General features: G+C 36.7%; 1 protein-coding gene across 8 annotated transcripts in view; it reads right to left on the bottom strand.

Moving 5' to 3' along the window:
* CNTN5 (contactin 5) overlaps nucleotides 1-27,814 on the bottom strand; it is a 642,522-nt gene that overhangs the window by 52,159 nt on the left and 562,549 nt on the right. For all 8 annotated transcript variants that reach the window (XM_062607752.1, XM_062607749.1, XM_062607746.1 and 5 more), the window contains 2 exons: nucleotides 12,566-12,693; nucleotides 11,509-11,684 (listed from right to left, as the gene is read on the bottom strand). In XM_062607752.1, coding sequence (XP_062463736.1) covers nucleotides 11,509-11,684; nucleotides 12,566-12,693 — 304 coding nt within the window. The remainder of the gene's footprint in view (nucleotides 1-11,508; nucleotides 11,685-12,565; nucleotides 12,694-27,814) is intronic.

The raw sequence follows: 27,814 nt of genomic DNA, 5'->3' as shown, positions 1-27,814 counted from the left end.
GCTATAGGCAACTCGTTTGTGTTTTACTTTAAGAAACATTTATTGAGTATTGGCATTTCCCTTCTCAGATCTATCTGTCTATCTATCCATCTATCTATCTATCTATCTATCTATCTATCTATCTATCTATCTATCTATCCATCTGTTTTTATTTTGCTAATCAAGCAGTCTTTCCTGTGTAATAATATTCCTGTGCAGTAGCTCTAATTTGAGCAGTTTCAATCCTGAATTAGTAGGACTGTTCCCTGCATTCAAAATAAATTCTTTAAATGCTGTACAAGTTGATACTTCTCAAGCAGTGCTGCAAATATGTCATTGACTTCATCTAGATTCATATTTGCCTTTTTTGGCACATACTTATTCTGTGCTTAGGTAGATAAAATTAGAACTTTATCCTTAATCATTTAAAAGTTACAAGCTTGCACTTTATAACCAGTTGTCCATATGTACATGACCTTGTTCTTTAAAGTATTACATTTCTTGTCTGTCCCCATGTGTCATTTTCATCATCTGCTCTATTGGTAACATGTCTGATTTTTTGTACCACACAATTGTCATTTGCATACTTCTATCTCTTATGCCAAGCTCATCAAAGACAAGATGAATTAGGATTTGTTCCAAGATCCAATCTTATATATATATATATTTTTTTTTTCCTTTCTCGGCAGAAGAATTCCCTTTCATCACATCCCTGGCATTCCTTCTTCAGCCAATCTTCTCTTCATTTGCATCTTTGGAACTGAATTTATCGTAATTTTCAATGCAGCACTAAGGCAAAATCTTCGCTGAAGTATATTCACATCCAAAGAAGGGAAAGACAGGTGAGACATCAAGTGGGCCATCGAGACCATAGGGAATGTGTGAAGATCTAAAAGACTTGATCCATTGCACCTTTGGATCTAAAAGTGTGAATTCAAAGGTAGTATTTTGCCTTCTGAAGTGGCCTTGTTAATATGATGCTGCTGGAGGGAAGATACTCAGACTAGTCAGGGTATAGTGAAATTCCTGTATTCTTGCTCTGGCATATCAGAAATCACACCAGTGGAAAACAATATCTGAGTACTTTACATTTCTAAATGTAAAAGAAGAGCACACACTCTTATCAGGAGTCAACTTCAGGATACAAGTTCTTTTGTAGTTGTCCAGCATTGCAGCATTTATTAGCCATTGAAACATGGGCTGCTCAAGATGATTAGTAATTCTGGTACAAAGCCTCAGCTATTACAAGGATAACACCAGAATCAGTCCACATTTGTCCCCTCTCAAGGGTAATTTACATTTAATGTGGGTTTTGTTGTTAAGTGGGAGGAAAAGCATAATGGATAGCAACTGTCTGGTTTCATTGCTCAGGAGCTGTTAAAAATCTTGGCTGTCACTATCTTCAAAAGGGTTCATGACTGTGTGAATCCTAATTTTCTTATCAGGAAAATATGTATGCATTTCATCTCTACACCTTTGTAACTGGGCAGACAAGCAGCAATTGAAAGAATCATTGCTGTAAGTGGAGAGCAGTGCAGTACAATAGAGCCCCATGAAACACATTTATTACAGCACAACAGGATGTGCAGCCGGCATTGTTTAGGATGTCTGAGTGGAAATAAATTAATCTCACTGTGTTTAATACAAATGGATATATGCTCTGATTTCTGATCATGGGAAAGAAGACATTTTACCTTCTATTTAGATAAGTAGGATCTATGTTTGACCTCGACCTCTATGGTAATTTTTATTTGCTGTTCAGTGGTATTTATAAAGTGGTCTTTATTAATTTTACAGACTTTTCCAGGTCTTGGAAGACAGATAATTTCGTTGATCAATTTATGCTGCAATACAAGGTTCAAGGCCACAAGAGGGCCTGGGGTGTTAAACTGGTGTGCTGGTCTTCCTGGTTTTAAGAAAATCTCCACACCATGTCATTGCAGCTGCTGCTTAAACTTGAGCAATTGTCAGTTTTAAAGAAACCCCAACTGCTAAGCAGGAATGCAGCAGACACTTCATGAAGAAAAGTATCTAAGATCAGAAACCTCATCTTTTGCTTTTAGTCTTCTCTCAGTGGAAAAAGACATAATACTTCAGTAGAAGCAGAGACATGCCCTCCCCTTTGGGGAAGACAAAACCTGGGTGACATGGATGCAATCGGTGTAGAAAGATCTCTCATCTAGACTAAAAGCCTGGTGTATCAGCAACTATGTGGTCTCAATGACATTCAAAGCTGAAATAAGAGGTGTTTACATATAAATTTCAACTTTGTTAAGTGTATGTTTTTAAAAGCTGCTTTTTAATCCACTAATTTCACGCTCTTCTCTGACAGGCTGCATTTTGCAATAACCGCACTAGTTCCAAGCAGCATTTTATTAGAAAAATCTATGTTCCTTGGTCTCTGAATATCATGTATTATCCATTCAGCAAAGTATCAAAAGTATTTATATTTGTTCAGTATAAACTTCTTCTGTGTGGAATATATTTTGTAATTTACCGAAGCTAAGTCCTAAAACAAAACAATATAAAAGAACACAAAACAGGTTTAACAACCAACTTCTAATGAGTTTAAGGAAAGCTAAATGTAACCTTCAAGGCCAGCATCAGCTATGGATTTAGTGTAATAATGAACACATTTCTGGTCTTCATTAAGCAGTGAATAAATAATAATACAGCTATCAATGCTATCTGTCATGACTAATGGTTCTCTCTAGGACCACAGATTATTGTCTAATTCATATTATGCTAACATGTATCCCATTCATCAGCTTCTGAGTGGCTCCAGTGCTGAGTGCTGTGTCAATCTATTGTTCTCTCTGCTCCAGCATGGAAAGTTGTTGAGGTCATAGTAGTGTGTGCAATGTATTTTATTAGCCTCACTTGTAAGGTGTTTTGCTTGAAGTAATTTTAAACAAGAATTGGTGCCACCTATACATAGCATTTGCGGAGATACCTCCCCAAATTTAAAAAGGTTCCAAGAGGCACATAGTATGCATACTTTGCTCAATGAGAATCACCTTTTGCACCCACTGCCCTAGTGATGGCCATTTGCAGAAGGGGGAAAAAAACCCTAACATGCAGAGGTTACTGTTATTAATATGCCTTCAGCCATCTCACATCCCCACAGAGAAATTGTATGTGGATTTTTTCCTTTCCATTTCATAAATCCTAAGAGGTTGTGAGTTACTTTGGAGTAGAATAACTTTTACATGTGGTTCTTCAAGTGAAGAGAATTACACTTATTCTTCCCATGAGAGTCAGTTCATTATCTCGAGACAGTTGCTAGGAAACCTCCCTGTTAATCTGTCCATTCATTTACTTATTTTTTATCTCTAAACCAAAGTGGTTGGTTCAGTATCCAGCCTTTTCTTTTGAAGTCTTTACACAAGAAAAATCTATAATCTGCCAGCATTTGAACTGGAGCTCACAGTTACACCATAGCACATTTTTTTATCATCTAGTAAGTCTCTTGTTTACTCCCCCTACCTCTTCCATGGAAGAATTAAACATTGGTTTGATTATTACACAGTTCACCACATATGTTCAAACTACAGGATCACATGTGGAAAATACACATGAAGCCAAGGAGCCTTAAATCATTCTGTTTTCATTATATCAATCCTAGCTTTCATTAATATAATTTTGCTCATTTCCCACATTGAACGTCATATTTCCCTTCCACACTCCAACTGCAGTTCTGTGAATGAAGCTCTGATTATCTTGAAAAGAGAGACAAAAAGGCAAGGAAGTTCAAAATACTGAGTAGTCAAAAGAGATAATGTGGTGGTTTGCAGCTCCCAGCTTCCGCACTGCAAAGACCTGGAGTCTAGAAGGGCTGCCTATTATTGTACCTATGACTCGGGTTGGGAACTCAACCTGGACAACATGCAGTGAAAATTGCCTTTCTGCTTGGTAAGAATATGTCTAAAAAAGACTGAGACTATTATAAATGATCATGATTCAACAAAAGCATAAATCATGGCAAAAAAAAAAAAAGAAAAGAAAAGACTGGGCAAACACTGACTGCCAGTGCAGGAAGACTTTTATGATGAAAGTCTTTACTATGGACCACAGGGGTACCGAGGCTTGCTGGCTGTCATTTAAATCTCTTGATAATGAGAGGTGAAGATGCTTTCCTACAAAGTGGTTTCTATACAGTGGTTTCTATACAGAAGAGAATGCTTGAGAGGTTGAAAGCTTGAAAAGTACCAAAACTTTTTGAAAGGTCATATTCTGTATAAACTGATAACAGTAATACAATGGTCACTAATTAAATGTGATTTAAATCTGATTCTAAACATGAAAGACCTGGATTGTTGATGCTATCTTATTCATCTTAAATGATTATTTAAAATATATGAGTTTTTACAGATAACACACAAGTTAGGTTAACTCCTGACTAGCACATGTTATTTAGCAAAATACCCTTTAGTAATGAAATTTAGACAGATTAAATCGAAAAAAAAAAAGATTTCACACTTAGGATCTTGATTGTTTGACATATTTGATTAGCAATGGAGTTGTTTTTTGGTGAATTTATCTGAAGCAAACTAATTATATTACAGAATAGCCTCATAGAAATGTTATCTTTGTACATTATGATGGATTGTTGGCTTCAAGCCAACTTCTGTTCATAATATATTCAGGACAATTTAAGTGACATTTTATGCAAATTCTCAGTTTTGAACACATCAGCCACTTGCCTGTTTACTCTTTATGATGTTTACAAATCGCAAATATTTAATCTGTTAAAAAGCAGCAGATCTCTGTTGATATAGTGATAATGGAAAATCATATTCTGATTTCTGTCTTTTAATCATATAAGCACAGTTGGAACAAAGAAGATAAAATTTTTGGTATCTTTTTTATTGTGATTAATGTCATGTGGTACTATTATAATGGTAGTGTCCAGGCTGACACAGGTTCACTGAGGGATACCTGGTAATACACCAGTTGCATTTTCCCCATGTGTAAGAATTAAGATGATTTAAAAGCTTTCAGGTTTTTGGATCAATCAGAATTTTCCAGGGGATGTGTGAGCCCTTCCAGTGGCAGCATTTTTGAGCATTTTGAATAAAGAATGCTAGAATAATGAAAACATTTGGTTTGGGTGAGCACTGGTTGTTGGCAACAGATGCCAGGGAGTCTGGGGTGTTAGGAGTGGATAGGGAGGACTTTAAGGTGTAACTTGAATTGCTGCAAATGACTGATTCATTTTATTGAGAGAAGGCAGAGGAAGAGCTGAAATTAAATGAGTATCAAACGTTAGAGAGCATGTCACGTACTGGGGTAGTTTTGTGAAATCTATGGATTAAGGAAAACATAGAAAAATTAATGAAAATGGGAAGGAAAGGGAAAAAAGATGGGATATAAAATGGCAAGCTTCAGGATGGAGAGGCCCACTACACTCATGTTACTGAATTAATGTTCTGTATCTGAATTGTTTTTACCATAAGAAAAAAAGGAAGAAAGACTGAACAATACGTGGTACCTGTGCCTTGTTCAAAGATGCAGCAAGAGGGAAAAAGAGCATCAAGCTACACATACGATTTGAGTGGAAAGCTGGTGACAGGGATGAGTGAAAATGGCAGAAACGAAAGCAAAACTCATATGGGACACGTGCCATTTTGAGAAGACATTAAAACAGGAAGAATGACAAGCAGACACGTGATTAGGATTTCATTAGTGAAATCCTAAATTTCATTAGTTTTGAGCCAGTGGGAGCTTTGTCCGATGTGACCCCACCACAGGAACACAATTGGAGTTTGCAGCTGCAAGGCCACGAGAACAAAACAAGAAGATCAGCAGGATAAGAACTTCAAGGGAGTGCTACAACAGCACAGGAGAAAGGTTGCAATGCTGCAAGTGAAAAAAGGACAGCAGGGGTATAAATGGAAGGCTTTAGCATTAGGAAGGCAGATATTGATCAGGCATTCAAACAATTGGCTGTGCTGTTATTACACAGGTTAACACTGTGCCAAGCAGTTAAAAGACCCATCAGCTGCAAACAAACAGGAAAAAATGGATTGTCATGAAAAGTCTTCTATTTATTCCAAGATATTTTTCTTTAGAATTCTTCTTGTAAACAATGAATGGTACAAAATAGCTTAATAGAATAAACTGGTATAAAAAGAAATAATTTTTTTATAATAATTGGTATTCAGGAATGTTGAGATTTTCCAAAATGCTCATCTATCTCCCCTCTCCAAAGTAAAATTAAGTAGAGGAGGTGTTACTTATCATCTCTCTCCCTTGCTCTCTATTCATAGCCAAAGCCACAAGCACTTGAGTACACCAGTTTTATGTGCAATTTTGTTTCTGGGAAATGTCCAGCATGTTCCATTCTAACACAGTGTGCAGGTAGGTCTATAAATTCAATCAGTTCACTGGGAGTGTTTATATCCCGGAAGCAACCTATGGTAAAGTTCATTATTAGACTGTGGCCTTCATTGTGTTCAGGTTTTGGTTTGTAGTTACTAGTTAAAAAAACACACATTTCAAAGTATTTTGACCAGAAGTCTTTATTCCATTTTGTACCTTCCCTAGTTTAAGACAAATCTGTGTTACCAAAAGAAAAGTTGTTTTTTTTTTATTTTTTTTATTTTGAAACTGCTTCTGATTACTAGAATATTTAACTGCTGTAGCGTGCAAATGGGCAAAACGTGGTAATGAGCATGGGGCTGAAATACCTGGAGATCTGAGCTGACAGTGATGGCTGTGTTCAGCCTCTTCCATCAGGAGGGAAGTATTGTGACAAACAATGAAGCAAATTAATAGTGATGAGGTTGATATAGCAGTCTTACCCTGAATAGAAAAGCACATATCTTCTACAAGACTTGTGAATATCGCTGTTTTCCTCAGTGTGGGGAGGAAGAAGGGTGTTAAATAAACCACCTATTTTATTAGCTTTATTTAATGTCAAATAAAAAGGAAAGACATTAATATTAACAGCCTGCTGTTTTAATTGATTCCATGTAGCATAGAACTTAGTGCAGCCTAGTTAGAAATTGCTTATTAAATTTTAATCTTAACTTTTAAAACATGATCAAAGTACTTCAACAAGCTAAGGAGATACTTGAAAATGTAAGGAAAGGTGAAAAGTTATGCTCTTTCACAGGTTCTATGGTATCAGATTGAAGTCTCCAGTGCTAGAGAGTAGTTAAAGTACTGGGTGGTCTGTATCTACTGGTCTTTTCTAAGTGAAACCGCAGATTGCAATTCAATTCCATGTGGAAAAATGACCACTGTAAAATATAACATGACAAGTTGTGCTTATTGCTTCCCACGGTGGCAGTTTAAGTTAAGATCAAAGACCAAGAAGATATTGAGACTAAATCACTTTTTTTAGTCTGAAAGGTACTCACGGAGGTGAAGGTGAGGGACACTAAGAGCAATGCTGCTGCTTACCGATCTGTGGATAACCACAATAAATCATTTTTCTTGGCTGCCATGAAAACAGTATTGGCTTTCAAACACAGAGTTGGAATGATGGTAGCTGAATGAAAACCTCCTTACAAAATAAGATGTCTTAAGCTAGAAAAGGGATACCCATAGGACAAAATTAAGTTAGTGGAGATCTTAGAATAAGAAAATTCTACAGGACTTCTGGATTTGGCACAACAGACAGAAAATCAAAGTTAACCTAATAAAAGCAAGCAGGTCTATATTTTCTGTGCTCAAGTACTAACTGTTGATAAAACAAAATCTTAGTAATTCAGGCTTCCATGCAAAATTGCCCCTCACAGAACCTAAAATGTTATCAAGACTTTTGGTAGACAAAGCAAGACTTTCTAAGTGCCAGAAGACTCTGGGCATATGCAACCCTTTGCATTACTGTTCTGCTATAAAGTAAGCATATTGTGTAGTTAAGCACACACAGCCTTTGGGATGCTTTCCTTTCATAGAGTGCAGTCTACAGCTATCACTGCAATGGAGTTCGGTCTCTTTTCCTTAATATTCCTCTCATGCACAGTTTTGTTCTACTTGACATCCTTTCCACACTTCTCCTTTTGTCAGGCAAGTCCCTGAAGTACCTAAATTGCCACAGGTACTAAATCCTTGATAGCTCAGTAAATAACAGCGAAAATGCCTTCAATTTGTATAAAAATTAGTTCACAGTATGAAAAATGGTAAAGGCTGCAGATGTAATTTATAAGCAAGGAAAGCAATATGTATTATTAGGAGGAGCTTTTCCTTTTAATTGCATTTGCTGGGGAGTGTGCTATTTTAGCAAATGGAAATTTATCTACAGCCCAAATAAATGTTACTTTAATGATAGCTTTTATAACACTGCATTAAGCATCAAAATGTTCATCATACTTAACACCTGCGTGTCCCACAGTGCGAGTATGAGCAAAGCAACCAGTGGTGAAAGGTTGACAATGGTTTTGTTATTAACAAAACTCGTTCAAAGAATGTTCAATTTGTCAGTCTTTCAAACAAGTAAACAAAACCCAAAGAAACCTGAACATTATTTTTATCTGATGAAGTGTCAGTGCTTGCAGAACAAAACAGATGTATAACTTCATGCACAGAAGGGATATTATTTATCTTAAGTGTCCTGCATAAAAAAAGCATTTTGTTCAGGATTAGCTCATGCAATTAAAACATATTTCATCCAGAAATTCAAAATAAGGGATATAAATGGAATTCTATCAGATTTCAAATTTTCTTCAAGTTCCTTTTTTCTGCGTTCTTAAACCTGTGTCTTTATCATATTGTGTATCACTCCTTTGAAATAGGGTACATGATTGGAAGAATAGAAGAGTTTCATTTTATCTTGCTTTCCCTTAGCACTTGATCATGCTTTAGTTTTTAATGAAGTAAAGAAATACATTTTCATCCTTGTGATTAATTTCACATACTTACGTGGATAATGGAAATGATAATGAGATACAATTGACAACATTCCACAAATGAGTAGTTATGGGAATTATAGAGGTTTTGTGTACAAAAAAATAAATAAAAATCCTGTAATACCACAATTGCTACTTTTGAGTTTTGCATCTCTCAACTGATTCATCTTTATTTTAGGACAATGTAAAAATCAAGATATGCCTTTTGGTGAATGGAAATCTACATATATTTTAACTGCTACTTTTCAAAGAGGGGGAAGGATGTGTCATATTATGTTTCCAACAGCATTCATAAAAGCGGGTCATGTTTTGTTAGCTCTGTTCTGAAAAGGAGTGTTCCCCCCCCCCCCCCCCCCCGGCTGTAACAGAAATGCCTTGACTCTTAAATGAGTTAGGAATGTAAGTAAATTTAGCATGGCCTGACCATCTCTTGTATGAGCAATCTTATAAAGGCAAATGTAGATTGCCCAGTCTAAAAATATAAGGGTCTTATGCTTCATTTTGGTATTTCTTTAGAGCTGCACAGATTTCACTATTTCAGCACTGGTTTAACAGTGACAAGGTAGGAACTAATTTTGTAATATTTTGCAAAATATGCAATGCCTTCTCTTCAGCCTGATTTTATTTTTTTATTTCAAAGTTTGCTATTTGTAAAAAAATATTTTTTAGGAAAAAAAGAAAAATTTCTTGGTGTGTCTCTAAAAAGAAGGATGCCATACATTTATGTAGAGAGCCTGACAGCAGAATGGCTGCAGGACAAAGGCCACGAAACTGTGCAACTAGTCAAGATCTAGGCCGAAGAACACAGCAGCAACTGTGTGGTCAATGGTTGCTCAAGGACAGGATGTATGCTTGCTGAGATAGCGCAACGGTAATGCTTGAGCAAGATTGAAACATATTGAAACAAGAAGCGGTCGCGATTATTTAGAAACCCCTGCGTTAGCACAAACTAACCAATGATTTTATTGTACCCTAGCAGAAATTGTATCTAACACTGAGACTATAAAAATGGCTGTATTTTGCTAAATAAACGAGACTTGCTGACCATGATAGCATGAGGCTTGTCTCCCGCGACTCCGACACATTTACTTAATAACTTTTTTTTTTTTAATCCGCTTAGTCATTTAGACATTGAGCATTGACTTTCACGAGTGGTTAATACCATTTTCACCTAGTCAAGGAGCAGTGACTCTTTAGCAACAAAGGGAGAAGGAAGTCCTAAACTCATGCTAAAACAGCTGGTTAAACCTACTAGGTTTTGGCAAAATTTTAGTTGTAACAATGACAACGGCATATCAGGACAATAAACAAATCGGCAATTTCAGTGAGTTTTGCATGAATATTTGTCTGAAAATAGTCATAGTATGTCATCTACCAGGTTCTCCCTTTGGATGAGTCTTACTTCTATCAGTTTGAGGGCTTTCTCTTGAAGAAATGAAATTAACAAATGAAAAATCTACAAAGTCCTGTTTTCACGAAAGGAATGAAATTACATTAAATTAGCTTTACTTTAATTAATTACTTTGAAAATTTCCTAGTCCGAGGATTTTTCCCACCGATTAAAAATTCTCTTCGGCTCAGAAGATGCTGAAATGCACTGAAGGAGCCATGTAAGACAGTTCAGATAGGTTTCCTTCCTATATATTTAGTGATGGATTTTGAGTATTGGACTTCCTCGGATGAAGATAAGTACAGCAAGAACCTTCAAACTAAGATACACCTGACTAATGTTTTTCAACTGAAAACTTGTTGAAGTAAAACTAAATTAAAAAAAAACAAAAACAATGTTATAACTTCCATAGAGGTAAGCGGAAGAATAAATTTACTGCAGCTGACAAGGTTTTTAATGCTAAGATACCTTCAGTACATTGTACTCATATTAGATACATTAAATTTTAAAATTTCCTGATCTTTGTGAGCTTCATTTTTTTTTCTGTTAACATAGCATGAACATTTGATTTACATTTCATTAGTGGGAAGATTGAGTTAAATGACTGTAGATTCTATCTCCAAACCTGTTCACACTATGAGATTTCTTTCTACTAAGAAAAGTTCAAACCATTTTGCATTCAACAGCCAAAGCTGAATTACTTTATCATGCTATTTGGTCAGATTGTTTTTGAATCTAGGGGTAATATTTGAAATTGGTATGCGTATTTTTTCCATATGATTCTTATTGACTTAAATAATGACTACCCAGCTAGAACTTACCTCATGCAGGGCAGTTGGAAAATTAAGTACACTGCTATTCAGGTATTAAAATATATACTAGGCAGATAAAAGCATTGGGAGGTGAAGGCATTCCAACAGCCATTTTATCTGTGAGAAAGACATCAATGCTTATAGCCGCATCCTTTCTGTATCAAAATCAGCAGAATATTGTAAATAAGGAGAATTACATTCAAACTTCTTTCTGTTCCCTCACAAAGATCATCAGATGCCTCACTAATAATAGGATGTATAACTTTACATTCAATATCGTCTTGATTAGAACTACTTGCAGTAATTCTAGTGACCTGCAGTTTGCACCTCCTCCAGGTAGTATTTCTTTCCAACCATTAAAGAAACCAGTTATATTTCAATTTGGTCAGAATTTGATAAATGGGAGACATGTAAAAGCATGCAACTTTCTATCAGTTCACTGCATACAGATGCCGAACGCATGGTCACTTACTGCCTTGATGCTTTCAAAGTGTCCACCTTCTTTTTCAAAGTCAATTGGCTGCCCATTGAGTGTCCAATAGAAAGTGACATCTAGTGTGCTGTCATGAAGGGCTTTGCAACTGAGGACAATGCTTTCTCCAACCGTTAACTCTATCTTCTTGGGAGTCAGCTCTATTCTTGTAGGTTCTTAAAATATAGATGGATTAGGAACACTTAGATGAAAGTCTAGTTATAATACAAGGTGAAAATAATATGATTGAGTTCAGTTTAGTCTACTAAGAGCTTACATTTACTGTTTGTTTCAAATACATTGTGTCAAATACTGAAATATATTCATAATGCACACATGGCGGTGGTGAACGGAAGGTACAGGAAGCAGTAAGGCAGGATCCTAAACACAATCTATAGGAGTTCTGAGATGCATTAATTAATTGATTTTATGAGACTCAGAAAAAGTCAGAAAAAGCACCTGGAATTTTGTGATTGCATGAAGATCTCAGTTTTGTTACTTAAAATAGAAAAAGGTGCTTCCAGGCACACTAAATATAGGAAGAAGCTTGAAAAATAAAGTCAGAAGACTTGAACACCTAAAATAAAACCTCTGATCATATAAGAATTTATCTGAAAAGTGTCAAAAATGTGGTTTAGAAATGTACTGCAACTCACTGTTTCGATTTTTATCACTGTCCTAAAGAACTACTTTGCCTTAGATTTATATTTGATACAATTATTGCTTCAATCCTAATCTTTGCTCCCATGCAGGAAGAGGTAGGAATAAGCTAAAATATGTTAAAAGGGATATTGATTCTTTTACATATAGAATTATTTATAACCTTAGTGATTCATTATATATACTAATACTTCTGACATATAACTGTGAGACAGCAGGTGGGGTTTGCTTTCTGTTGCAGGAATAGGATGTTTGATCAGATGGAGGTTAGCGCCCCCAGCTTGTTAAAAATACTTTATTCTGCCTGTACAGTGTTGCTCTATGGTTGGCAGGGGATATTAAGCAATAATGAAATGTTGGTAAGGAGAAATCATCATTATCATTATTTTTTTCATACCTTTAACAGATACTGATGCAATGATTTCTGCAGATCCAAATACATTTACACCTTGGCATGAGTACCGACCTTCATCAGACTTGGAAGCGTTAAGGATTCGCAGGCTCCCATGTGGAAGTATAGTTATTCTGAAAAGGATAAATACATAAATACATAGAATCATAGAATCATAGAATAGTTAGGGTTGGAAAGGACCTTAAGATCATCTAGTTCCAACCCCCCTGCCATGGGCAGGGACACCTCACTTTAAACCATGTCATCCAAGGCTCTGTCCAACCTGGCCTTGAACACCACCAGGGATGGAGCATTCACAGCTTCCCTGGGCAACCCATTCCAGTGCCTCACCACCCTGCACCCAGCTCACTCATCTCCCATATTTCTTATGGAAGATACAAATATATTTCCCATACTAGCAGCCAAATTCCATGATGATATCTTTTAGAGCTAATAAATAGGATTAAGGACTGCTGCCTCTGTAGCAATGGATGATAATTGGATTCTATTCTGTTTCAAAAAGGTTCTAATAAACCTATTTTACTCCTTCTCCTTCCTTAATTCAAAACGTTTCGGGGAAGCAACAGTGGATTAGTATCCTTTGACACTTATCAGTGGTGAATTTTAATGAACATTTTTGTAAAAAGTAAAAAAGGTGATTCTTCATAATTTGTCTTTAAAGTTTTGCTGCTATATTAGTGTCAAATCACATTTCAGTATCAAGAGCAGGTTACTTAATTTAGACAAAAATGACCTTAAAAATTAAATCTGAGAAGAATGGGAAGCAAAATGTAAAAGAGGACAAGGAAAAAAAATACATAAAATTAATTGTATCTTGTCTAAATATGATTTATGGCATCACTATACAGTGTAGCATAGGGGCTTACATAGCTCTGCTTTATTGTAGCTCAGCTTTTATTTTTTCCTTGAGTCTTGTATGATTTCGGCTCCACTACATCTCTAGGTAAGTAACCTCACTGAAGCATACTCGTAAGAAATGTTCTTCAATCATTTGCTTTAGGAGTTTCAGACTTTGGTTTTGTTTACACAGTATTAATCCTAAAGATCATGAAGCTACATAGAAGTGAAAATTAAAACATTTTTTCTGTTCTAAAATGACAAACCCCTGAATTTATTATATGTTAAACCTGCAGCCCTGGAAGACAGTTAAATAATCATTGCTCCTTTCTGACAGAGAACTACAATCCTAAAAGGAACATGGCAACTCTTAACAGGGCATTTAAACAAAGCCCTGCTTGCAAATGTTGTACATCCTTTCCCAGGCTGGGTAGTGGTTCTGGCTTTCTCAAAGTACTTGGAAGATGTAGGCTGGAAGCCCTTTGGCAGGCATGGACACTGAAACACCTCTCTCTGTGTTAGAGAAAGAGTCTTAACTAAGTAGATGGGTGGCTCTTCCCCAGTGATGGATGGATTTTTAAGGTATACCTCTCCAGAGACGGCTTTCTATACGTCAATGTAGTGACTGCTAGCACTCCTTCTGCTGGGAGTCCCCTATTGAGTCTATGATCAGAAATCATGCAGGGTACGATGCTGTTGTTTACTCTTGAGAAGTATTTAACCAGGAGTAAGGTGCTTTGATCATCCTGATTAACAGGTCTGGGTTGGGCATTTCAGCAGCCAAAAAAAGGAATTTCCTTTCTAGGCTAGACATGTTAAAATGCAAAGATGTTACCTTTGATTTAAACCAGGAGTGATTTACCAGAGGCTTAAGATTAAATAATGTGCCAAACTAAATCACTAATATGAGACTGCATTCCCCCCCCCCCCCCGGAAAAAGAAAAATACCTCCATTCTCTAACTCTGTGAAAAAATGGTGCTTTATTATCTGAGGTTTATAAACATTGTGGTGGAGATAACAGAATTTCATTCCAGTGAAAAATGTACTTCTATTCACTTCAGATGTGAAACCATTCACTGCTTTCAGCAGAGAGACAGAAAAAAATAATAGCTTCAAAAGTGAATGGGGCAGAGGAAGGACATGTCAGCTCTCGAATTCCCTAGTGCAATCTGATGATGTATCTCCCATCTTGCCCTAAACAAATACATATCAGTACTTCAGTCACATTATTTTTCTAAAAATAATTTCATAGAAAACATAGTCGCATTAAGAAAATGCCTCTGTATCAGAGTTCTGAAGTATTGGGATTTTTTTTCCAACAAACAAGAAAGGCTGAAATTTTGTTATAATATGTCACACCTTACAACGATCTGCTTTAGGAACTGACAGGAATGTAAGTCCTTTCTTTCCTTTTGGTGCAAGTTTTGTTTTCCTATCAATATGCTCTTTGATCAATGCTCTGAGGACACCGTATCATTAGTATGACAATATCCTTTGCAGAACAGTAATAGTTTTCATCAATATGCTGTCAGCATCAGACAAATGAAAGGACATCCCTACAATGTTTACAAATTATAAAAGCTTATACGCAGCATAAGTCCTGATATAAGACTGTTTTTCATTCTGAGCTTGGAGGAAAAGAAATTCAGATGCATATGGAAGATTATCTAATTAATCTTATACATATTATCAGCTACATTTCTATTTCGCTAAAAGCTCTTGCTATCCATGAGGAAAAGAGTAATCTCTCAATCAAAGGATTTGCAAACACATTTGCTGGTGAATTATTTGGCTCAGAAATTAATACTTTCCTTAAAATGCCTCACATTCATCTGTTCTTTCTTTGTGTGTTTGGGAAAAAAGCCAGAGGCTGGTTATGATGGAAACTGAAATGATTTATTTATTCACATAACACTTGCTGCACACAGCAGGAACATAGACTTCTCCTCCTTCCTGCCAATATCTCTCAGTCACAGAGAGACCACCTGCATCGTATGCCTGCATATTTTAATAAGAAAATACCATAGCAAAAGGGTTTTTAGCTTCACAAACAAAAGGTAAGCAGAGACAAGAAAAGGGGGTGGGATAGAATTAGGGATAATTAAAGAAAAAAATCCTACATTTTTGTTTATTAGAAACTGAGGGAAAGATGATGATAGATGAATGGATAGAGAAAGGATGGAGAGAGTCACCAAGGTGATAGTTAGGCAATTACCATATTTAAGAAAAACTTGTTATAATCTCATATAGAGATAGATGTTGCCCATCCAAGGACTCTCAGAAAAGAGGCACACGACCTTAGTGTCTCTACAGAAAACTGTCTCTAGTATCATGGAGAAAAAGAGATGAGTGCTACTGTCTTGGAGTCAATAAGCATGTTGGCTTAAGATCACTAGCAAAAAAGATTCCCGCAGGAATTATTAGGAAAGAACAATCGAGTTATGACAGCAAATTGACATGGGATAAAATTCAACGTAACTAAAGTATATGGAACCAGATCAAATTGTTATAACAATTAATAAGAAGAAACATTTTCTAGAGAAAATGAATTCAGATTTGATCTTCCATGGGTTTCGAGCATGGTTTTCATGCTGAAATTTGCATGCCTGGTTAAACAGGTTTCACACAGAAATTTAAGATGGTTAAGAAAGAGGTTGAATAGAAGAGAAAAAATAATTTTTGGAAGAGAAATTGTCCTTTGTGCTATTATCTTTCTTCTTTTTTCGTAATGACCAGGATGCAAAAAGAAATTTGATGAAATAATCAGTTCATTGACACAGCAAGATCAGCATATCAAACAGGAGGGCTTTGATGACACTGAACACCAGACTATAGAAAAGCACTGATTGTGGCTGTGTACTAACAGTACCATGCGGCAAAGGCAAATGCAACAGTGTATATCAGATAACAACCTGCAGCAATTTTAATTATGAATGAATTAATTCATAAGGTGCTGAGGAACCATAATGTGGGATATAAGACCATTTTGATTAAGAGTATTCAGTATGCATCCCAATTGAGCTGGCACTCAGGAGGGTCATCAGGATGACCAGAGAGGAAAGAAAACCTTTGGTTCTAGAGGCTGTTTGTAGGGTGAAAGCCAAGGTGTCTGCAAGTGAGATGAGTTTCTACTTTACATATTAATTCATGGATCTTTTCAGTAGCCAGTAAAAAAGTTTAAATGTCTGATTCCCACTACATTCAGATATTTCAACCTGAAACTAAATTTCACCTGAAATCTTGACTTACTCAGATGTGCCTGTTATGACCTGACATGACTGAGGGGCAAAATCCCAGCTGGTTTTCCCATCAAGAGTGTGACTTGGAAATTAAGTTCCCAATTGTCCCCACTTGTGGCTTTGGTTTGTAAAATGAAGCAGTCTGAGCACAAGAACTTCAGCTGACACTAAATTGTGAGGGATGCTTTAGGAAAGCATTGGTTTTCAGCTACAAATATACATCCAGTATGTTGAATGGGACTAGAACTATTCCAAAGAGAAATGCAGAATTAGACAATGTGGACAGTTTCAAGTTTTTGCTTCTTCTATGAACCCATACTACGTGCTCATATAGAAATAGCTGTAAGGTATCCAAGACAGCTGGACTGGGCTGACAAATGTGACACAAGACCTGTGAGAGGACCTAATCACTTGCAGCTGAGACACAGATGTTTGCAGCAGGTGTTAAATGTGACTCTCTGAAGCCTAGATGTGAGCCAGGATGGTACTGTAGGGCTCTCAAAGGGTGGCACGAGTTTGTGTGGGTAGCTGACTCAAGCCCATAGTGCAATGTTAGAGGCAGTCTAAAGAATTATGGGATATAAAGTCTGCTAATGATGGTGGTGGTGAGCATCAAGTGTGCTGCTGGTCTTTGAAAACCTCTCAGAAATAAATTAACCATAAGCTTCACTGAATACTTTATGCCCATGAAGCTATTGTTAAAACCAGATTAATAGTGAAAAAAGCTACATTGAAAATGAATTTGAATTTGAAAGTATATCAGATATCTGTGTGTATTATATTTTGGAAATTCTTATTAGTGGTATTTCTATAATGCTCTTTTTGTTAATGACAGCATAACCCAGTGAACTAGGTTGAGAATTTTTACAAAGCCATAGAAGCATGAATAAGAGTGTAAATTTTCTTCTTTAAGGCTTGAGGATTGGATTTAGAATGACATTGGGAGGCTGCAAAATACTCAGTAATTATTGTTTTCACATGATATTTCCAAGTATTTATTTTCACTATAAAAATATTTGCAATCTACTCAAAGCTATTGTTCAGCAGTAACACATAAAATTGGAAACATTCTTAATACATTTGTTTAAATAAAAATGCTTTAGCTCACAAAGATCAGTCATATCATCAATTTTGTTCTTCTTTTACCGTTGAATTACATACCAGGGAGAGTAGTTCCCTGACAAAGAATGTGCTGTTTTATCTGAAAGGATTAAAGTTTATACTGTTTGAATATGGGATGGTGATGTGAACAGAAAGGTGTTCTCTGAGACCAAGTTCTTTGATGGTGTTTGGAAGTCAGAAATGCCTTCTCTTAATCAGTGTTGACTGAGAGGTAAGAAAAAGTGCTGATGAAGATGAACATTAACCTGAATCAGAATGGAAGCTCCCTGTAAATGAGAATGACAAAATTCAGGTTCCTTTGGGCTCTATGTGATTCAGAGAAGAAGACTGGGTAGAATAGGATAGTTAGGAGCTATTCATATGGGGATTTTGGCAGGATTTAAAGAAGTGTCCTTTATTTTACAGTATTTTGGTTAAAAAGAAGCAAGTTTTTTCCTTTCTGCTGTTTTATGCACAGAAAGCTTGTGAGAGTGACCACAATCTTCGGCTTTATTTTGAGTGGAAGGATAAAGAAATAGGAAATACTGTCATCATTGTTTTGATATAAAAAAAGGGAGGTTTATTCTGCCTGCCATATTATTGTGATTATTTTCTCTTTTATTAATTCTTGAAGATAAATGAAAACTATTAATAGGCCAGATACTTTCACTGCTCTACTGTCTTATAGGCAAAATATTAATTCATAAATTTCTGGTCCCACCCACCACAGGTCTCAGATATTATTTACAGACAGCAGAGGACATAGTGGTTTAGATGGTGAAAAATCTCATCTCTCCTTATCACCAGGGACAATTTTACCTTGACCCACCAGGGCAAGGATGTGCATTTGTTGTCCCTATCACATGTAAAATCTGTGAACAAAGACTTCCATCAAGATACAGATAATGAGAAGGGGAAACTCTAATTTTCAGTCTGTTGCATAGGGATGCTCACAAATAAATATCTTGATGCTGTGGCTAGAAATGGTTTAAAACTGCTGCAGTGGACCCTGCAGTCTTGATGCTGAAGGAGCTGAGCAGTTAAGGCAGGAAATGTTACAATTGTTACACAACCTTCAGGATTTTACTGAAGTCTTGGAGCAGAGGAGTTACACAGTGTCTGGATGTTAATAAAAATGAATACCAGGCAGCTTACACCTGGAGCTCTTTAAATAGCAATTATAGAGTAAAAAAAACCCAGAAGTCAATTGTGTGGCCATTTTTGGTGGGGGGGGGGGGGGAAGAATTAGTAATCTGTAGTTTGATGAGGCAATACATATGTTTATTTTTCTCAGTTATCTATTTATTTATATATTTATTTTTACGTTGTCTTTCAGACTACAGTAAATTGTTATAGGACTTTAAAAAATAGAGCAATCAGGGAAGCACTGAGGTTACTTAAAAGCTTTCCAAACTTTAACACCTAGTAAATGGGTAAAAGAAAAGTGTAATTTATTGAAGTGATTAGAAATTTTCCCCTTGAAATTGTTTTGTGTGCATCCTGGAAAAAAAAAAGAACTTTAAAGATGCAAATTAGGAGAAGCTACACTGACTCATTTAGCCTGTGGCCTCTCGCAGTGTTCTGATTTGAGCAATCTCTTCATTAAACATTAGCTTGGGTATGGGATTTCAGTATCCTTTAATGCAGATTACAAAGAATCAGGACATGTATTTGTAAATAGTTGAAACCTTTATTTCTCCATGAATGGCTGTAGGCTCTCTCATTTCCCCTTGTTTTCTCTTGTTCCTCTACAATAGGTGTACAAGCATCTAACTTATGAAGAAAATGGATATGAGTTATTGCTATAGTAAAATGCAGAATGCCATCCACTTCATATGCATATTTTATATTATCACCCTAGATAGAATAATTTTATTTAAATATTATTGACCTAATTAGAAACAAGATTATGCTTGGCCATGTCCCTTGGCAAAGCATAAATTTATTTGGATTTTCTTCAGATTTTCTAACATTTATAATGGCGCAATTCTTATATGCATAGGAATATGCTAAGACTTATCATTAAAGTACTGCAAACTACTTCTAGCTCTATTTAAGCTAATCTATGCAAACTGTCTTAGGGCAGTCTTTTTTCAAGGGAGCTGAAACCAGGTCTCTCATTTTGTCCTTGTCGTTTGCTGCACAGTAACATTTGTGCATGAAAATACACACCTATGCAAATATAATTTCAAGTGGCTGACACTAAAAGTCAGTTTTTGTTATCAAATGTGGCTTCTGCTCTAAGCACAGGCAATAAGTATGATTTCTGCAGTGCTGCTGAGCAGTAAAGGCTGGACGCTATCAACATGTCAGAATTAACATGGTCTCTTGGAGTGCTGTTTAATGTGTATGAGTAGGCAGGTCATTATTCGTTTAAACGGTGCTTCATATTAATGCCTTATTCAGACCAGTACGTCAGCACATAGTTTGCTTTAAAAACTCTGCTAATAACATTAATGTCAATAATGATACAAAGGTCCTAAAATTTAAATATCTGCTAAGGTCTGAAATTGAATCAGAGCCTAACTGCTAATGGGACAGAGGATCAAATGAATAATCTATTGCCTACAGAAATTAAACAAACAAAAAGACTTAAATTACTCTAGATTTTCTCTGGTACACTCAAGTAAGAAACATCAACTGCTACCTTTTGAAAATTTAGCATCACTTTGTTAATTGGCACCTTGTCATTCTGCCCAGCTATTTTGATTCAAAATGTGCTTGGTCTTGCATAAAGTAAAAAGCTAAAACAGTTCCTCAGACGATATTTCAGGGTAAGTATCCCAGAGAGTAGGAAAGACTATTTAAGATTTTTTCTGCTCTGCACTGTAGTCCAAAAGTACTTTTAAAAGCTTTTATAAAATCCATTTGTTTTAGGACAGTATATCTCTAAACATGTTGAAATTATGCAGAAATTATGAAAATATTCTTTTGTACTTTTACAATCCATATTATACTCTTGATCCATTTAAAATTAAAAATATTTTAATATATTACTATTTTAATAATTAAATTTGTTTCCCTTTTTTTTGCACACTATTTCAATGCCAGAAATATTCTGCTGGGTTCCTTGCTTTTCAAGGAAAAGTCTTTTATCACAGTTGTGTTTTTTTTTTCCATGTTCCTAAGTGACAGTAATGAATTATTAACTTATTCTGTTTTCCTCAGAAGCTTTAGAAATAATAAAGTGCTTGTAGTACTTTGTAATTCCCTCAGGAAAAGAAAAATACATGGAAAAACTTTAGTTACTTCAAGATATTTCCATGTTTCACTTGCTAGCTAGAAAAGCAATATCAGTACTTGAAGGAAGACTTGATATTCGAGAAGTAAAGTTCAAACAGACCAGGTGCTCAGGGGGGCAGAACTTTAGCTAGTTGTACAATGACATGATTTCACAGAATCATAGAATAGTTAGGGTCCATTCTGTGATTCCATGGAAATTTCTATTTTCCAAGAAAAGGACCTTCAGATCACCTAGTTCCAAACCCCTGCCATGGGCAGGGACACCTCACAGTAGACCAGGTTGCTCAAGGCCCTGTCCAACCTTGCCTTGAACACTGCCGGGGATGAAGCTTTCACAGCCTCCTTGTGTATCCAGTTCTATTGCCTCACTGGAACTCATTCAACTACATGGATTTATTTTTATTTTTACTAAGCTAAGACACAGCTCAAAATGGCCAAACTATGCTGTGCTTAAGGTGTTAACATGAACTTCAGCAGTATGAACAGCAGAAACTTTAATTTTATTGAAATGAGATTCTTGTAAATTTAAGACCGTTAATTAGATGTTTACATGGGAAGTTTTCATATGCTCAGGGCAACAGTTAAAGCATTATTATTGTAAGCTCTGTAACAACGTCCAGTCAAATTGACTATAGCAACATTACTAGAATATTAACTGCAAGTGGTATTTCCATGTAACACAGCAATGAATTTCAATCTTACCCACCTACCTGTAAAATTATATTGCTAGAGGCACTGCTCTAATGTGAATAGAATTGTTGTGTCAGTGTAAAATAACTCACCCCCAACACAAGAGGGACATGGAGCTCTTGGAGTCCAGAGGAGGCCACAAAGGTGATCAGAGGGCTGGAGCATCTCTCCTATGAAATCAGGCTGAGAGAGCTGGGCTTATTCAGCCTGGAGAAGAGAAGGCTCAGGGGACACCTTAGAGCAGTTTCCAGTACCTAAAGGGGCCTACAGGAATACTGGATAGGGACTTTTACAAGGATATATAGGGATAGAACAAGGGGGAATGATTTTAAATTTAAAGAGGGTAGATTTAAATTAGATACAAGAAAGAAATTCTTTACTGCAAGAATGGTGAGACACCGGAACAGGTTACCCAGAGAAGCTGTGGCTGCCCAATCCCTGGCAGTGTTCAAGGCCAGGTTGGATGGGGCTTGGAGCAACCCGGCCTAGTGGGAGGTGTCCCCACCCATAGCAAGGAAGTTGGAACTGGATGATCTTTAAGATCCCTTCGAATCCAAACCATTCTCTGATTCTAAGAAAAATTACTTCTGAAAATGAGAAAATAATAGTTTGATCATGTGAGGTTTAGATTATTTTAGCTCTTGAACTGGTGTCTGTGGAATTGTAGCATTGAGAAGCTTGTTAGACCGTATGCAACAAATATTGCATGGATTAGCATAGTGATAAAAATTATAGGATAATATAATTCTCTGTGTTTTGTAGTAAGAGGTCCCTGCCAACTCTCTGGTTATTCAAATCAGAGATCATCATGCCGTGAGCAGTAGGGGCATTCCTTACTTGTTTGTTCAGTTCTGCAATAATTCTGAGTTTACTCTTGGAAATTCCATCACTTCTTTCTTCTATTATCTCCACTGACAGTTAGATCTATCAGGAAAGATCTAAATGATCTGTAACTACATCCAGAAAGAAAGCAAAGGATAGAGGCAAAAAGCTGTCTCATGGCTACATTTTGTTTCTCAACTACTTCATACTTTGAAACAGGAGCTTTTAATTGGATAAATCTGTGTGATAGAACAGACTTCACAAAAAGTGTGAGAAGTGAATGTACACACCTGACAAACAACCTTCCCTCTCTAGTCCCATGACGCTGCTCTAATGTAGCTGTGATATAGTGACAGTAGCTATAGATTTCTACTTTGTTTGCATCCAACACACTTCCTGACTGCATCCTCTATGGGTGGTGTGCTTAAGAGCCAGTAGCTCCTGAGAACATGTGGTTGCCTGTTAAGACAAGCTGAGAATTCAGAAACCTGCATTATAAATAGCAGTGCAGACTAAAAGCTGTGCTGTTTCTGCAACACATACAAAATTACCACAGGAATATCTGATCTGGAAGACAGATTTCCTAGAATGCTACCTTGTTTCTTATCATCGACAATTTTCTCTTTGTTTCTCTTGTGATAGCAAACCCACAGGTTAATGATTATACTGACAGGGTCTTGGAATCTTTACACCTTTTTTTTTTTTTTGGGTGGGGATGTTAGAAAATATATCCAACTAAACTGTAAAGCTGACTAAGCTACCTTAGCTTCCTGATATGTGAAAGCCAGTGTGACCTGTGGATGGAGACATCTTGCATGATGGAGAGACAATCAGTTGAGATGCAGTTTAAAAGCATTGGCTCAGCTCAAAAATATTTCTAGACCATAGGAATTGTAAATGGGATTTTGACCATAACTAACTAGGGTATTATTGACACCAGTTTTCAGGTCAGTTGAATCCACTTTGCAGTCTCAAAAAGAATCTGGTACCATGGCTGGAAAACTAGGTAAAACAATCTATTTTATTCTAGTGTCAAAAGATGAAATACAGTCTTCTAACTGAGAAAAGGTAGTTAAAAAGTCATCTGCTCCCTTCAGAGAACTTCATGGCCACTAAGGGTGAAAAGGGTACAAAGTTCTTACTGATTGATCTATTGATTAGGGTTGTTTGAACCTTAAAAGCTTTAGTTTGCTTTGGAATACCTTTCACTTTAGCCACAACTGAAAAGATCTTGATTACAAGATGTAAGAACAGTTCAGTAGGAAGTGCTTCTTTTTAAAGCTGACATATCTATCTACAGCTGTATCACTGTGCATGAAAGAGAACAGATGGAATTACCCCAGTGACATAAGTTATGTGAAATAGAGCATCAGACACAATGTAATAATGATACAAGGAAAAAAACAATCAGTGACACTATCTGTGCTACTTCTGCCAGGCTACTCTTAAAGATGGTTCTCGTTTTAGACTGGCTTGCTCCATCATGCACAATGAGATGGTCACAGACCTCTTTGGGAGAAACAGTATATGCAAAATAGGGTGCCCTCAGGCTCAGCTCATTCCTTTATGCACAAACCGTCCATGCACAGCCTCTACCCCATTTCTCTCAGTGTCTGAATTGCTTTTGTGACGACAGCAAGTTGTGATAGGCACATGGTCCAGAGAGGACTATGGAGCCAGTGAGAGCCAGTGAGGAGCACCTGGGGAGAAGATCCAGTTACTTATGCCATGATGCTGGATGACCACATCATTTCGCAGATTTGTATTGCTCTTGTATTGTGCTTCCTGCTGACAGCCACAAGCTCTCTGATGGGTAGCACGTAGTACCCCTGAGCTCATACTTATTTAGCATGGTATGTCTGAGTGCACAGCATTACATCATGCAGGCGAGACCACATACTTGCAGATGATACAGAGGCCAGTTGTGGATTGCTAATTTCAAGATATAAGATGTCATGGTTGCAGTGCCACACTGCATTGCAGAGGATCCCACACTGGTCTAGGGGCAGCAGTGAATTGTGTGGCATTAGCTCTGTCATACCTTCAGACTGGTGGCACAGCAGCTGTGCAATCATTACAAGGTCTCTGCTGCTGTAATTGTAACGGAAAATGCTAACGTAAAAAGCTGGGCCTATTTTCCTATTTGGGAGAGTCAAAGCAATACTAGGGAGTTCATGTAGTACACAACTCCAAGACTTCCTGGCTCTCTTCATATCAACAGCCTCAATATATACGCACCTTCTCTCACCAGCACTGAAACAAAAACAAAATACTTCTTAAATGACACAACCTTCCCCATTTTCCTAAATTCTATTTGCTTTGTTCAACCTTTTTTACCCTTAATCTTTCTTCCCTAAATCTCTTTCCCAGCATATGGCCTTCTTAACTGTTGCCTCACCTCTATTCTTCCCTAACCTTACCTACAAAGTGCATTATCAATGATATTGGCGTGGAGCTAGGAACATAGAGTATAGAACACAGGATGAAAAAGTTACTATGTCACTTGGGATAACCCACTGCCAGACATGCAGTTGTGCCCTATATTTATACAGACAGATTAATCTGAAAAATCCATTTTATAAGCTCCCTTCTCAGGATAGTGGAGTACTGAATAAATGGAGACCTCTCTGCTAACTATATAAGCACATCTCACTTTTGCACACAGTATTTTCTATAGCTATTCAAAAGTACTTTGATCTCTTTTTAATGACTTTACTTGTATCCTCTGCATCTACTAGACCAGGTGACATCTTCCCAGGGACCTGGCAAGGCTAAGCTAGTATTTAAAGCCAGTAGTGTGAATTTGTCCTTACAGCAGATAGTGACAGATGGCATCAGTTTTGCCTGTCATTTTGTAGTTCACTATGTAGGTATCTCTCCTTCTCTCTCTTCTGAGGTCTGAGAACAAACACAGTCAGGAATCACAGGCGATGAAAAGAAAGTGATTTTTCATAGGGATAGAGAGGACTACATAGAGATTTCTTGAAACCTGATGAAAGATTACTGAACTAAGAGCAAACCTGAAGGGATGGATGAGCCTTCCAAGGACACAGTGATGGGGATAATCTGTTTATAGCTTCACTATTCTGTCTCCAAGTTTGTTTCATTTAAAAAATGTTCCTTGATTTTATTTCACTTCTATGAAAACATAGCTCCTATGGTTCAAAGACTTTTGGTGCTTTAGAGGTGCTCACTTTGATTTGAAGTTGCAGACATCCTCAAAACCATGGCTGCCTCATGCTCCTGTCACATTTATATGGATTCCTGCTGAATGGAGATTACTTTGAAATTGGAACCTTTGCAGTGCTCTTATATATAGTTTACTGGATATGATTATAATGTTATTTATGAGCTGCACAGAAGTAGAAGACTAAAAAGCATTAAAATGACATTTCTTTTAATTCAAGATTTCACACTTCCTTTCAGGGACAATCAGCAAAAGCACATTATTTTATTTACTGCTTTTACTGAAAATGGAAAACTAAACTGCCATTTAGCAGCAGGGCTGTGGAAAGGAACATGGGAAGGATGGAGTCTGCTACAAAGATGAGGTAAAACCATTAATTTGAGAAAGGGTCGTAGTTTAGAAACTAATAAAATGGGGGGATTGGCCTAGATAGGGCGTAACACGTGATCCCCAGAATATCTGTATATTTAAGGTGTTGCTTGACAGCTTCCAAGATCACATATACACTTTTATTTAGCACTTCAACCTCTGGGCTTATCTTTATTGTGGAGGTATTTTGATTTAGAACTTCAAATATCGAATCTAATGATATTTTTATTCAGATACAAACTGTTGGTGTGAATTGGGAGACAACTAGAGAAAATTAGCTCAATTCAGTATCCTTTTATAATTCGGTAATATTACCTTTTTGTGCCTTTTAGCACTAATCTTCCACAGCTATCCCTCATACTCAGAAAAGGGGCCTTTCAGTACTTAAAAGGTGATTATAAGAAAGATGGGGGAAGACTTTTTAATAGGGTCTGTAGTGATAGAACAAGGAGTAATGGTTTTAAAGTAACAACAGGCAGATTCAGACTAGTTATAGGGAAGAAACTTTTTACAATGAATATGCTGAAATACTGAAACATGCTGCCCAGAGAGATGGTGAATGTGCCATCCCTGGAGACATTCAAAGGCAGGTTGCACAGGGCTCTGAGCACCCTGATCTACCTGAAGATAGAATCACAGAATCGTTTAGGTTGCAAAAGACCTTTAATATCATTAAGTCCAAGAATAAACAATGGTTGGATGATGTCCCTGCTCATTTCTGGAGGGTTGGACTAGATGACCTTTAAAGGTCTCTTCCAATACAAACCATTTTATGATTCTATGAAAATAGGAGCAGTTAGTGGAAAAGAAGAAAACTGACTTAATTTATGATAAAAGGCTATGGGTTCTGTCTCATACAAAGACACAACGATTGCAGAATGCTCAGCAATCAGAGTGTTGCTACTTTTGTAATCCAAGCAGGAAGATACATTTTATGCCTGGAGTCTGAAGCTGAATAAATGGACAGCCTTCCTCCTCAGTTGTTCAGCTGTGACACAAGCAGTAAATAAATCAGTTTGTTAATTAGCTGGTCTTACTGCCAAACATGAAAAAAGTATGGATTTGCAGTAATTATTGCAATGGGGACATTAGTGATCACAATACCTGTGTGAAGAGTTTGGGACCTCTGAGTCATTTATGAACTGTGGTACATTGACTGCTCTTTCACCGACACCTGTTCCTTCCTAATTAGGATTTGCATCTAAAAGCTTTTCTTGGTCAGGCTCGAATTAGTTGTATTTATAATTTGTCTCTCCACATTTGGTATTTATTTAATCAACAAAATAATGATTGTCTAAATTATTAAGCATGTCTTACCTCAAGGCTTGCTAACTGTTAAACAAATGAATTCATTAAGAGGGAGATTATTGCCAGCCTTGCAAAGATATGCAAATATCAGTGAAACTTTCTTATTACCTTCCAAGCAATTTCTTGCAAGGACCAGGCACTTTTGTGAGTTTTGCACAAGGAGGACAGCAGACATTAGAAAAGAGTGGGGAAGGACAATTTGGGATGGAGAAGGTGACAGAGGTTCTTTTGCAGCCTGTGCATCCTCAGGAGGAATTCAAGCTGTCTTCTGAACTACTCTGAAATTTGGGCACTATGATTCAGAAGTTACAATCAGGTTTCAAACTAAGTAGAGCATCAATGACTAAGTAGTATTGAAATTATCAAAGAAGAAAATACTACACACTGGAGCCCTTAGGAAATAATATAATAAAAAAATAAAAACCAAAGGGTGAGAT

Source organism: Pezoporus occidentalis, unplaced genomic scaffold (genome assembly GCF_034315485.1).
Source record: "Pezoporus occidentalis ecotype Australia unplaced genomic scaffold, CSIRO_AGI_Poc_V1 ctg125, whole genome shotgun sequence".
Lineage (NCBI taxonomy): Eukaryota > Metazoa > Chordata > Aves > Psittaciformes > Psittacidae > Pezoporus > Pezoporus occidentalis.
The sequence above is the reverse complement of the archived record's forward strand: the minus strand, read 5'-3'. Positions and strand labels throughout refer to the sequence as shown.